The 14522-nt window shown below is 41.3% G+C and overlaps 1 protein-coding gene across 2 annotated transcripts in view; it reads right to left on the bottom strand.

The window, feature by feature from the left end:
* LOC309340435 (uncharacterized protein) overlaps positions 1–13235 on the bottom strand; it is a 31054-nt gene extending 17819 nt beyond the window's left edge. Inside the window, exons 1-5 of one of the 2 annotated variants that reach the window (XM_081859203.1) lie at positions 13000–13235; positions 8942–9207; positions 6866–6989; positions 4972–5129; positions 1014–1084 (exon numbers count right to left, since the gene is read on the bottom strand). In XM_081859203.1, coding sequence (XP_081715329.1) covers positions 1014–1084; positions 4972–5129; positions 6866–6989; positions 8942–9028 — 440 coding nt within the window. In that variant the 5' untranslated portion in view covers positions 9029–9207; positions 13000–13235. Of the gene's footprint in view, positions 1–1013; positions 1085–4971; positions 5130–6865; positions 6990–8941; positions 10020–12999 lie in introns of those variants that run through there. The other variant, XM_081859204.1, reaches the window with a different exon arrangement.
* Positions 13236–14522: the final 1287 nt, after the last annotated feature.

Genomic DNA, 14522 nt, shown 5'->3' with positions numbered 1-14522 from the left:
TTGACATCTGATGGGAAGGTGTTCCACAGGGCGGGTGCCACCACCGAAAAGGCCCTCTGCCTGGTTCCCTGTAACCTCACTTCTCACAGTGAAGGAACCACCAGAAGGTCCTCAGCGCTGGACCTCAGTGTCTGGGCTGAATGATGGGGGTGTAGACACTCCTTCAGGTATACTGGGCCAAAGCTGTTTCATGTTGGAGTGGCTTTTTTAAAAAAAAAATCTCACTGGGAGTGTGTACCAACAACTTCTTAAAGCCCCAAAGCTATATTGTAGGGCTCCTGCACCCTTAATCATTGTGGAGAGGAATGAATGTAGCTTGCTGGGCAGACTGATATTGCATCGGCCATCCTTAATACAGTGGTACCTCGGGTTAAGTACCATACTTAATTCGTTCTGGAGGTCTGTTCTTAACCTGAAACTGTTCTTAACCTGAAGCACCACTTTAGCTAATGGGGCCTCCTGCTGCTGCTGCGCTGCTGGAGCATGATTTCTGTTCTCATCCTGAAGCAAAGTTCTTAACCTGAGGTACTATTTCTGGGTTAGCGGAGTCTGTAACTTGAAGTGTACATAACGTGAAGCGTATGTAACCCGAGGTACCACTGTACTTTAATAGCAACAGGTTAGGGCTGTCATACATCTGGGTTTTCTCAGACACGTACAGGAATCACTGAGAAAAATGGCATCCTGGCAGATTTTTGCTGAACTGGCAAGTTGGGCTAACAAAAAAATGAGGGGGTGTTTCCCAAAAAAGCTCAACAACTTCAACAAAAAAAAAGCCTCCATCCGGATTTTCACTTTGGGAGAAATGGTAATCCTACAACGTTGGTGAGTGCTGAACGAAGTAGAGCCAAAACAGGGCCACCAAGAAACAATTAAAAAAAAAAGTGGACTGAACATTTTAAGAAATCGAATATGGACTGTGTTAAAATTTTCTCAACACACTTCCCCCCCATTCAGTTTCAGGTGTTCTAAATCACATAATTGAATCCTTGAAGCTGACTCCCCTTTCCTACCTGAAGGAAACAACTTCAGCCATGACGAAATACCGTCCAAGTGCAGGTGAATGACTGTATACATCTGTAAGCTTGAGAGAGAAGACATTAATTACTGACACATGTTATTCACTTATTTATTTATTTATTGCATTCATGTCTTTCTAAAGAGCTCCGTGTGGTGTACATGGTTCTTTTTTTAAAAAAAATAATATTTATTAAATTTTCCAGAATAAAAAGGAAAGATAAAAAGAAAAGAAAAATATAGTTTACACTTAGTTTCAGTAACATCTTTCCCGGACTTCCTCCCCCCCTCTTGTATTCCATTTCCCTTAAGTTGATTCCACAAATTCTTACCCCGAATTTTAAAGCCTTATTGTAATTTTAAATAACCCATTTATTCCAAATTAATTTATCTTATTTAACCATTTCTCCTTATATTTTATATACTTCCCTAAGGTCGACCCCATTTCCCTTCCACGAATTCCCCTATTTTCAAACAACAGACAAGAAAAAAAAGAAAAGAAAGAAAAAATATGTAATTTTACAGCCTTTGGGTTCCAAATCTCCCCTCCCCATTCCCCGGTTCCGATCCCCAAAGTTCATCCATTGTCTACTGCCAGCCTGGTGCATCCACGTCTATATCTCAGTTCCACTTTGCCGTCTTTTGATAGCTTTTAATTTCAGAAAGTCCAATCTCGGAGAAACTCTCAGAAAAGATCATTCTTCTTCCATCCAGACCTCTATGTTTAAGAGTATAACTCAAATTCTGTTTCTTGATCCTTTTAAAGTCTGGATGTTCCAAATGCTCCAACTTCAAGTTTAGTCCAGCTCTTATTCCTCAGGTTGCTTTTTCCTGTTCTGCTGCAGAAACCTTCTAATTCAGAAACTTCTTGTTCTCCACAGAGGCTTTTGTTATTCAGGAACATAAACTTACGTCAAGTCCCTTCCTTTCTTCAATAGATAAATCCATTGTCTCCTTTAGTATAGAGACCTCTGTAGACAAAATAATGCTTCGTTTTTGCAGCTTTCCCAAGAGATAACGAATCCTGCTCAAATCCATAGTATTTTTCCACTTGCTGCTACTGTTGCAATGTCCCGGCCTCCCTCTAGAGGGAATATGGTAACTTAATTTCTTTCCAGATCAGACCCAAAAGTCAAATAACTTGTTGCCTTTATTTCCAGTAATTTATGTCCAAATTGTAACAAATCTAACCAGCAAAGCCATCGTAACAAAGTTCTCTTTTATTTTCCTGCTTTGACAGCTACTTTGACAGCTGTCAAAGTTTCTGTGTCTCTTCGCCAGTCTCTCATAGCGGATCGTTCCCGGTTCCCGGGGGGGTTGTACTTTAGCTCCCACAAACCAATCTTCTCCTCCAGCACAATTATTGTAATTTCCCTTCGTGAAGTTACATTTTTTTTTCCAAGTAAGTAAGTTCATCTCTTGATCTTAGTTGTCAAGTCCTTGCGTTAAGCCATCTACAACGGGGGGGGGGGGGACTTCCTTTTTGCACCTCCCCCGCTCGCTCCAAATTCGTAGATCAAATTTCCCTTTTAAGTCCAATAAATTTACTCACGGGTTGTTCTTTTTAATCCAAATCCGAAATTTCCAAAGAAGAAGTCATTGCTCTCCGCCGAATGGCATGCGGCTTCACTAGGCAGGGGAAGCAGTGGACTCATAGCACCACCCCCCCCGTCACCCGCTCCGCAGCCTTTAAAAAGGCTCCTTCGCGGGTCGGGGGGGCGCAAACGGTGCCCGCCGAGTCACCAAGTCCATGGGCATCTCCGCCCATGGTTTTTGAGGGTCCCCGCGTCGCTGGCGCGGCAGGACCCGACCCCTACCCAGCAGACTCCCTCCGGAGCTCGGAGGGAGTCCACCATTCGGCGATGGCGCCGACCCGGAAGTTCCATGGTTCTTATCCTCTTAGTTTATTCCCCACATCAACCTTGTAAAGTAACAGATAGGTAGCCGTGTTGGTGTGCCATAGTCAAAACAAACAAACAAAAAATTCCTTCCAGTAGCACCTTAAAGACCAACTAAGTTAGTTCTTGGTATGAGCTTTCGTGTGCATGCACACTTCTTCAGATACCAAGTGTGAAGAAGTGTGCATGCACACGAAAGCTCATACCAAGAACTAACTTAGTTGGTCTTTAAGGTGCTACTGGAAGGAATTTTTTTATTTTGTTTTGACTTGTAAAGTAAGTTAGGTTGGGAGACAGTGACTGGCCCAAGGTCAACCATTGGGTTTCATGTTTTTTCATTTTATATTTTTATGATGTGAACTGTCCTGTGATCTTTGGATGAAGGGTGGTATGCAAATTTAACAAACAAACAAACAAAGGTTATGAACCCAGGTCTCTTCCAGGTCCTAGACCAACACACTAACCACTGCACCACACTGGTTCCTGATATCGCACATTGCATTGATATTGTTTAGCTATTCTCCATGACACTCTGTGACATTATGGGTTATAACATTTCAGAAATGTCAGCTACAGAGTTACAAATTACTTTAGATAAATAGTAAGTCTCCTTCTGACATTTTGCTTGCCTAAATTACACCCTGCCTTCCTTTCTTGAAGGCAAAAGTACACCTTCCTATCACTTTTGTTTCCCAACTAGTTCCCAAGTAGCGATCCTTCCTGTTTTTCTAAGGGGGGAAATGTTGTCTTAACATTCTGACTAGGTTACCCAAGGGATTACCGATATGCACAATGCAAATACCACCATCAGTTAGACCAGGCTTCGTGTAGCTTAGAAGGCCCTAGTGCAATTGTCACTGCATCATATTATTCTCAGGGACATTCCTGGAAGGGATGCAGCTGACCTGTTTGGGCAATGAGAGGAGTCATTTTCTTCCCCCAAGAATGATCCTGGGAATGACAACACCAGAGGCACCCAAGATTGAGGGGTCCTAGTGCATGGCGCTCATGTGCACAACAAGCATTGTTGGGAGGAGGCTGAGTGTGGGTCCCAGCATGACACAGCTTCAATGGCTGGTGGCTCCTCCTCTCTTGCACTCAGGAGCCAGCCACTGAAGCTGTGCCATGCTCAGCTCAGCACTGGGCCTCCTCCATCCCCTCAACACTGAGGGGCTCCTAGCAGATATTGGGGGGGGCACAATACCTTGGCCCCATAGAGCTGTTGCCCCTGGACAACACATCATGACATAAGAATGATGTCATTGGAATATTCTATTCAAAATGGAGAGGGATACCTTGTTTGGCTGATTGTTGCCACCCCAAGCAGCAGTAAGGATGGATGGCTCACCACAGAGCCATTCTGAACAGATTTCATTTTCCCCAGAACTGGCTCCATGTTTGTTTGTTGACGGGTGGACAAATCCACCCACTTTCACCAAGAGGGAGGGAAGTGCTTAGGGATTGGTCCTAGGGCTGCCTCCTTATTTCTTCAACCTTTTAAATATTTTGGTTTGTTTAGAGCAGCTTTGTGGCTGCACAGTGTGTGTGTGTGTGTGTGTGTGTGTGTGTGTGTGTAAACAAACTTCTAAGAAATGACTTCCACATGATAATTTCCTACCTGGAGATTGTATGGGGTGGAGGAGATGACTGTCCCATCTTTCCCTCCTTATATTGACTGGCAGTAACTCACCAGGCTTTCAGACAGAGGGCCATTCTCTTCCCTATCTGGAGATGCCTGGGATTGAACCTGGGACTCTCCACATGCATGACAGATGCTCTGTTACTGACCTATGACCCATCTCCTAAGGATGAGGCTCTTGTGCCTTATAAGAATGGGACAGAAAATATGCTCATGTGTGAGATCATGTGATCATTTGAGTTAGAAAGGACCTTGAAGGTCATCCAGTCCATTATACTGCTCAATGCAGGATGAAGTGGCAGAATGAATAAATACAGGAAGAGACGTAAAGGGAGTTCTGTTGCACCACCAGAAACTGTTCAGTTTGTGCAATGATGTCACTGGATACCACCATGGGACTTTAGCTGGAAAACTTACCCTCTTACTAAGATTTTCAAAAATCAACTTAAATGCTGATTCTGAGAGCTCCAGGTCAGGATTATTACAGTGAATTTTTAATATCCCTGTGAAATTATGAAGACTGCCATTTGCTATTGATTCAGGGTCCCAGTAGTCATCTTCATCTATGTAAACTGCTAGAATAATAATAAAAAGTATTTGTAGTAACTCTCACAAGCTAGCCAATATATTTTTCATCATATAGTGATTCTAAATAATAACAACAACAATAACAATGACAACAATAGCAATAACAATAACACCTTCCTCTCAATGAGATGAAATGTATGTCTATATTTCAATTTCATTAAACCAAGATCAGTGCTTTGGGCTGTGGGCGGTTGCAAAATCATAGGAGATTAGAGTTGGAGGACATCTAGACAAACTTCTTGCTCAGTGCAGGAACCTTGCAAATACAGCCCATTCTATCCCATGTACCTGTGGACAGCAGTGGGTGAGCAGAGAGTAGAATGATGGCTTTATGCCCAGTCATATACCTGCATTTAAGCACAGATGACTCTATCTGCATACAAACTGCACATGGAAAATTCAATTCACATGATCAAGATTCTTGAAAAAGAGGCATGGAAAAAATGTGAAGCAAATAAATAAAATCAGTGACCTTATCTTTGAAAAGTTTTCTAAGTATATGTACAATCTGTACACATTTAGGCTCTTTCACGCTCTCCCCCTTTTACATTTTAGTTGAATGTTCAGTGAATGTTCAATACACATGCAGATGACATGTTTACATTTACTCCCAGGGCCAATTTCAAAGCAGAAGTAATGCTAGCATACCCAGACACTGGTGGTGCCTCTTTTTCACAGCATACAGACACAGCTATCTCTTGGGACCTAACTAGACACAGTGCATAGGATGAATAGCGTCATGTGCTTTGTATAAATAAAGCGGCTGTGGTGAAAGTTCAGACTGGGATCACAGTGCTCAGGAGGGGAATTTAAATTAACACTTATCCGTTTTATGCAAACACACACACTTTATGTGTAATAAACATGTTTCACTCTTAGTGTTGATCTATAACCCCCAAAGAAATAAAAATGTGTTGAAAACTGAATAAGTCTGAAAGCCATTTTTAAACCAACTATAAATGTTTTGTCAGTTTTGCCTCATAGTCAAAACACAGGCATAGGCAAACTCAGCCCTCCAGATGTTTTGGGACAGCAACTCCCATCATACCTAGCTAACAGGACCAGTGGTCAGGGATGATGGGAGTTGTAGTCCCAAAACATCTGGAGGGCCAAGTTTGCCTATGCCTGTCAAAACAGCTTTGTGAGGAGGAATCCTAATTTTTCTTTCATAGATGGAGAAAGGTGAAAGACATTGCCCAAGATCAAATAAGAAATTCAAGGCAGAGGTGCACCTTGATCCAAGTCTTCAGATAAATGTCTAACTGCAGGAGCAATGCTGGTTTTAAATTCTTTGCCATTTCTAATCCACAGGAGTACCCCCTCCTCACATAGAACTATCATAGAAACACTGTCGGTATACACACTCTACATTTAAAGCACACACCCCCCAATAATCCTGAGAACTGTAGTTTGCGAAGGGTTCTGGGAATTGTAGCTCTGTGGGGATAAACTATAAGTCCCAGGATTCTTGGGTATGTGTGTCCTTAAAAGGTATGGTGTGTATGCTGCCATAGAAGTCCCTATTGCTTTTCAGTGGGAATTCAGATTCAATCCTATACCCACTTACCCGGAAGTAAAGCCCATTGAACTCAGTAGGACTTACTTTGGTGTAGACATCATATAAGGACTGCCCTGTTAGTCACAAGTAACTTGAGACCATGGTGGGGAATAGCTCTCCCTACATAACTTTGATGTCATTTCATATTGGAAGAAGGGTACATACCTGAATAGAAAACTAAACTTAGAATAGTCACAAGAATCAACACCAGAAAAGCGGAAGTTAAAATCATCCACAGCTTGCATTTCCAAAAAACAGTTTCAAAACATGACTTGAAGTAGGCTGGCGTCTGTCACAATAAAAGAGTAAAAGGGGGGAAATACATTAATAAGTTATGTGAAAGACTGAAAGCAATCTCTAATTGAATTATTCTAACACACATGTATTAGATTTGACCGTGTAGATCAAGGTAACCAATGCCTCTAGATGTTGTTGAACTACGGCTTCCATGATCCCTGGCCATTGCTCATGCTGGATGGGACTGACAAGAGTTGGAGTCCAACAACATCTCAAGAGCATCATTCTTCCTACCCCCAAGTCTATAACAATATTGGAAACCCCAAAAGGAGATGTTGGAGCTCGGAACTCAACAAGTAGAAGCTGTCATACTAAGTTCCTAACTTGAAGAGCTAACAGTTACACCTTTAGTAAACATCTGTGTTTGCTAAGCAGGATGTTTGCTATCATATGCATACTTGCTTAAACCAGCACCTTCTTTGTTGAGAATAAAGAGCGATAGGGTTACAACAGTTTCAGGTGTGAATAGCTGTAGCCTTTGAAATCCACGTTCTTGCGCCATAAATATGATAGTGAGCACATCACATTAAAATTAGAGTTGCAACATGTTGCATGACTACCTAGGAATAAATCACATGCAGATTTAAACATTTTATTTTAACAACTGAGACCTGCAATAAAATGTTGCAGTGTTGAGTGCCTGAGTGCACTGTTCACACATTGTACTGTTGACCGTATTGTTTGCTTCCCCCACAATACTCCATTCCATCCCTCTTCTCACCAGATTCCCGCCTTCCCAACATGTTAGGTCCCCCTCCCCCCAAGATTTGTTTGTACTTCAGCAAGCCTTGGGGATCACCTCAACCTGCTGATAGCAACATCTTGTTTGTGTATTATTGTTTGTTTTATAAGAAGCAACACTTTGAGAACTGAGATTGTTGTTAGCATGTTGAATTTTAATATCTGAACTTGTAAAAGTATATATCTTTTATTTATGTGCAGATTCCCCCCCCCCCAAGAACTGTTAATGACTGGGGGAGAGTGATAACCCTTTTAAGGCAGCCACCTTAGAGACATTTACCTCTCCCATTGAACTTGTTGGCTCTTGCTTCTGAGCAGACATACATAGGGCTTAATTGTAAACTAATCACAACCCACCTTGGTTTTACTAGTCAAAAACCATATATACATAAACACACATAAATGTAATACTTTTGATAATGAAGGGTTAAAAAAAATGACCATGGCAACATGATTATTGTAAGAACACAGTCGTTTGTGAGTGAATCATTTAAGGTTCCAGTCCAGGAAAGTAGATGTAGAGTACTCAAAACTGCACACTCAAAAAGCTAAAATCTACTGATTAACTGTTTGTAAGGAAATGGGAAATGGATGCAACTGAATCAAAGGTCTTCAGTAAGCCAGGAATTCATTGAAGCTAGATTGTGACACATGTGCCAACTTTGTGGATTGGGGAACAAAGTTTTGCAGTACTCTAGGAGAAAGTGTGCATTAAACAACACACAAAAATCTATTATATTTTGAGAAACCGCTTGCCAAAATGTGTACATTAGATAAAACTGAAAGCATGGATGTGTATATTAAGAGAACACACACGCAAATGCTGGTGAATTTTCACGACAACTTTTTAAAAAGTTGCAAACTGATGTGGAAATGTGGCAAGATTAAGATTAGAAAAATGAGGAAGTGAGAGAAACTGAAACTGGCTGATTCATGCATCGCTGCGCCCCTGAAACTGATAAGTTGGTATTCTTAGTGAGAAACAGGTGTTGTACCTGTTAAATGGGGGTGTTTCACACTGAATTTTCCAATTTCTCTGTGTGAAACACACAACCACACACACACACACACACACACACACCCCTTTAAAACTGTTAAAGTCAAAGCCTGTCCCAAGAGAATTCTTTATTATTCTGAAACAAGGCAGGTTAATTGTAGTAACACAGTTTTACCAAACAGAAAGTGAATAATTCAGTGGCTTACCTCATTATGGGCTTCAGGATTAAGAGGTTCATGTTCCCGTTCTTCATTGCTTAATGCTGGTAAATCAATGGTCTCATGGCCATTCATTGCTTCTTATTCCCCGTGAAGAACTTTTCAACACAGGACATGTGAGCAGGAAAAACTAACTTCCTCTGCATTTTCAGCCCTGGGTATGTTTCTGATGATAACATGCCAGAGCCAAAAAGTTTCTATTGTTCCCGTGTCCCATATCCTGTGCCCCTGAAACAGGACGATAGACTGGAATGCTTCAAAACAAAAACAAAAAATAGATTTCAAGTGAGCTCTTGGAAAAATCAATACGTAAAAGTTGAGAAGTCCCAGTTTTATCAGCGTTCGGGAAATGCAAAGTCTCGTTCGAGGGTTGTGCAAAGAAAGGCTGGATTTTCCAGTTTGGTAAGCCTGCCTTCTGCAGACACAAGCAGGTAATATAACCTGAGGCAGCCCAGCCCTTGCTGGAGTGACAAATAAAAGCTCATGCTTGTACAAGAATGAAACTAGATCCTTGACAGTTATGGCCTTATTAGATATCAAAGAACGCTAGCACAAAAAACCGTGATTGTAAGTGAGAGCTGGAAAAATTCAAATTATATACAAAGCTTCTTTTGTCTGACGGTGGCTAATTGCTAGACTAATAACTACATATATCTAGATAAGAGTCTTGCCTGAAGGACCCCAGGAGAACCCTGGCATTTTCAAAGAACATTTGATCATTAATTCCTTGAAGGAATTTTGTAAATATAGACTTGGACCTACTAAGTCAACTGGGAAAGAATGAAATATAATATTAAGGCTGAACTCCTATGCAGACTTATTTGAGTCACATCAAACATGATGGCACTTACAGTACCTCTGAATAAACAAATGCAGAATTGTAAAATTAGAGTACAGTTGCAAGGGTTCATAGCACAATATTCTGCATGTCTACTTAGAAGTAAGCCCCATTGACTTCAGTGGGATTTATTCCTGGGTAAGTGAGTTTATTATTGCAACTTTAGAGTCTGTTTATTACTATTGAGATATCACACTTGGTTTCTATGGCTGTAAAGGTACGTCATCTGAGACTATAGTTATACATCTTCACAGTAACTAGTTCAAGCTAAACTTAATGTATGTCCACCCAGCAGTAAGTAAGTAAGTAAGTAAGTAAGTAAGTAAGTAAGTAAATAATTTATTATGTGTACCCCGCCCATCTGGCTGGGCTTCCCCAGCCACTCTGGGCAGCTTCCAATAAAGATTTAAAATACATTAAAATGTCACATATTAAAAACTTCCCTGAACAGGGCCGCCTTCAGATGTCTTCTAAATGTCAAGTAGTTGTTTATCTCTTTGACATCTGATGGGAGGGCGTTCCACAGGGCGGGCACCACTACCGAGAAGGCCCTTTGCCTGGTTCCCTGTAGCTTTGCTTCTCACAGTGAGGGAACTGCCAGAAGGCCCTTGGTGCTGGACCTCTGTGTCTGGGCAGAACGATGGGGGTGGAGACACTCCTTCAGGTATACTGGGCCGAGGGCATTTAGGGCTTTAAAGGTCAACACCAACACCTTGAATTGTAATCAGAAATGCCACTGAGCCCAATATTAAATATATGTTTGAACATAAAGTGCCCTGACCTGCCGGTGAGGCTATCAGGGGAGAAGCCTATGTTTCAAGCAGTCCTCTAGCCAAAGCTCTGTCCAGCCCAATCCAGTTTTAAAGATATGAAAAAACAGAGGATGACTTGAAATTATCCAACAGTCAGTTTTGGACACCACCAAAGCCATGTGGGTCACCTGTTCTTTGTCTTCCATACTACAGTGAGACACGTTTCTGTTTAAATTATAGGAATTATTTCTTAATTTGCATCATTTCAGACATATAAATCAGCACACACTAATACAAACCTTTCCTCCTCTCTTCTAATAATGCATTTATTCCTCCTTTTTCTTTTCTTTTCGATAAATCTTACATGGCCAGTCTACCAGCCAGGGAACAAGGGTGTATGAAGAATTCTAAATACAAATGGGTCCACCCCACGGTTCCTACAACCAAAATACAAACATGTAGCCCTGTTACTGATACATGATTTTAGAGCAGCAGACCAGGAGGAAGCATGGACAACTAGCTTTTGTCTTCTTAGAGGTGGCACAATGGGTCAGTGTGTCTGGCTGTTAACCAGAAGTTTGGTGGTTCAAGCCCACTCAGGTACGGCTGAGGGAAGTATTCCTGCATTGCAAAGGGTTGAATTGGATGTTCCTGAGGATCCCTTCCAACTCCACAATTATATGATTTCCTCACCCTCATTATTGCAATGGTTTGAAAGTCCTGCCCCATGCACGGTTTCATCAGGGTAAAGGTGGTTTGCAATAGGAAGTTATCCTTCTGGCCAAGAGAAATGCAATTTTTGTGGTCAGTCTACCTTTTTCTTCTTTGTCAAGAGTTGGGGTGCACTGTTGCACTGATTATATAACAATTATGTTATGTATAATTACAATAGTGCAATCACAAATATTTATGTGATTGCACTATACCCTTCCTGTTATCTTGATCATTTCAGGTGGTCTTTTCCAGGGGTCCTGTGAGAATGAATACGATCACCGCTCAATCAGTTCACTGGTGAATTTGCAACCATCTTTCTGAGAAACATTAGACATCCCATGGCAGGTGTAGTATTGACCTAAGTGCATTTGTGTTTGTTCTCACCGCGAACATGGTGGACCATCCCAAAATGAACAGTCATGTTAACCAGTCCTTTCATGTAATGGATATGAGTCACTTTTTGCTCAATTCATTTTATATTGCCATCCAGCTGAGCACATTTTATTTACACCACTCATGGTAAATAGTTTTCTGTTCCCACAGAAGCCCCAGTTTGAAAATGACAACACTACTCTTTAAGCTGAATAGGAAACATGGAGTTTAAATTCTGTCAGAGCGATTTAAAATAAACCCAGTAAGAAATGTCATATACAACAGGTTTCTGTTTTGTTTTTGATTTTTACCAAAATTAGTTTTAATTTCAATTCCTCCAAAGGGCTTAAAGTTTTACAGCTTTAAAAGCCCTGTGGAGATCTTTGGGGATACATTTGTAGTTTCAAAACAACAACAACCAGTACCACCAAGTACCTGTGGAGCAAATGCAGACTTTGGAATTTGAAAGAGCTGGATAACATTTTACTCATTACATAATTTATTTCTTTTAGATTCCTGACTGATGCTATTCTCTGAGGTTCAGACTCAGAAGGAATGTTGTGTATAGAAAACAAATTGAACTATGACATAGTTGCTGTTGATGTGGATGTTCATGCTGTTTCCTCCAGAAACCGTTACCAACTCTGGGTGTTTTCAGAATGGATTGGACTAACACACACACACACACACACACAGGCATTGTATCAGGGAAATATGCTTTGTAGAAATGTGTATATTAGCTAAAAATGCACACAGTTTAAGCTGTAGCCCTATTCACACTTATCCAAGAGTATGTTCCATTGAACTCAATGGGATTTACTTCTGAGTAAATGTGAGTAGGATTACATTGTTGGTCCTTTTTTGCATAGTACACTTAAGTCACTTTTCTGCATCTTTGGCTTTCATCTAAACAAGAAATGTCTTGCATCTCTTCCCAGAAGATTCTCAGGCTTTGTCAGACAAATCTAGATTCTGATACAGTGGTATTTTCACATGGAAAGCACCTTCCATGACTCAGGTTAATTACCCAAGTTCACAACACACAATATTGTGTGGGTGGGTTGTATCCAACTAAGTTCTATTGAGACTAGGTTCATTGAAATTCCCGTTTCTTTCAGTGGGCCCACTCTGAGTATCACTGACTTTGGCTACAACACTGTGTGAGTGTACATGTGAGTTTATAGTAATGAGCTGTGCAGATGTAATACTACCTAGGGCATCAAAGCTGTACTATATTGAATTAGACAAAATAGGTCAAGTTAAGCAAAAGGGAAAATTGACAAAACACAGGGATATTTTTAAAAATAAAAAAAGCATTTGTCATCACATTTATTTGAGTATACATGTAAAGGAAGAATCTAAATGCATACCTTAAGTTTATGCAGTCCAGCAGCCTGAAATTCTGAATTCACTATGAAGCTGCAATCTTTTAATGTGTGCCTGGAACCCATTATCTTTCCAATGGAATTTTCTCTTGTTTTCTTTTAATGTTTAGTCCCTTTCACTCTCCATTGGCTCTTTCTTAACCAGACAGGGGAGAATGTGGGAATATTCTCTGTTATCACTCAGGAGGTGAAACTGCAGATGAATCATTAACTGTGCTAATGTGTTGCTTCACTTTTCCACATAACCCGGATGTCCAGAGTTCATTCACGGTTCTTTAGCTTCAGTATAATTTAGTATATCGCTCATCTGTTGTTTATCTGTTTATTGCTATGTTACGGCTCTACATTTTCCGTACTCACCACTTCCTGAGCAGAAGGAAGTCACAGTGGCAGGTGTTTACAAGGTTAATGTTGACAAGTCATGTAGTGGTCCCGTAATGCTTGATTTTATTTTATTTTAACAAGTTGAATGTAGAGGAACAAGCAGATACTTAGGCAGCCTGTATAACAAGGTCAGGTAACCTTTGACCCTCCAAAAGCTAGAACTGATGTGAGTCCAACAGTATATGGAAGACTACAGATTAGCCATACTTATTGTATAAGTACTTATTGTATAAGCCCTTTGAATTCCCCAGAGTAACTTCCATCTCAAAAAAATAATCAGACTGTTTCACTTTCATTAGCCCTATCACCAACTGAAAAACTGTTTTTTCCCCAACACCAGCCTTGGAAGATAGGTAGGGCATGCGTTCATTTTGAAACATTGACTGTTTAACTGTTTAGAGGTGCTTTTGAAATCACCGCTGTCCATGGGGGTTCCGGTGGCCTCCATGGAGAAGAGCACTACCCCCAGCTTCGGCCGGTGTGTCAACTGTGTCATTTCCCAGTCAGGAATAATGCAGTCACATGTGTGGCACATGTGTTGGTGTCTTTATGCTTAGTCTATTGCAATGTGTTCTATGTGGGGCTTCCCTTTTGCCTGGGGCAGACTGTGGCTGGTGCAGAATAATGAAGCCCAGGTGGTACATGTCACACACCATTGCTGAAGGATCTCCACTGGCTGCCTATTAAAACCAAACCACTTTAAAAATCCTGTTACTTGCATTTAAAGCAACTTTGCAACAGAGTTACCCGAAAGACCAGCAAAGACGTTTAGATCAACAAATGAAACCTGATTATATTTGCCATGACCTAATGATTTTGGCTCATGGTAACATGGTAAAAAGGTACCCCTGCCCATACGGGCCAGTCGTGTCCGACTCTAGGGTTGTGTGCCCATCTCACTTAAGAGGCCGGGGGCCAGCGCTGTCCGAAGACACTTCTGGGTCATGTGGCCAGCGTGACGAAGCTGCTCTGGCGAGCCAGCACCAGCGCAGCACACGGAAATGCCGTTTAGCTTCCCGCTAGAAAGCGGTACCTATTTATCTACTTGCACTTAGAAGTGCTTTCGAACTGCTAGGTGGGCAGGAGCTGGGACCGAAGACGGGAGCTCACCCCGCCGCGGGGAT

Source organism: Podarcis erhardii (assembly GCF_964252035.2).
Source record: "Podarcis erhardii genome assembly, chromosome: 4".
Taxonomy (NCBI): domain Eukaryota; kingdom Metazoa; phylum Chordata; class Lepidosauria; order Squamata; family Lacertidae; genus Podarcis; species Podarcis erhardii.
Note: the sequence above shows the minus strand (reverse complement) of the source record. Positions and strands in the feature narration are given on the sequence as shown.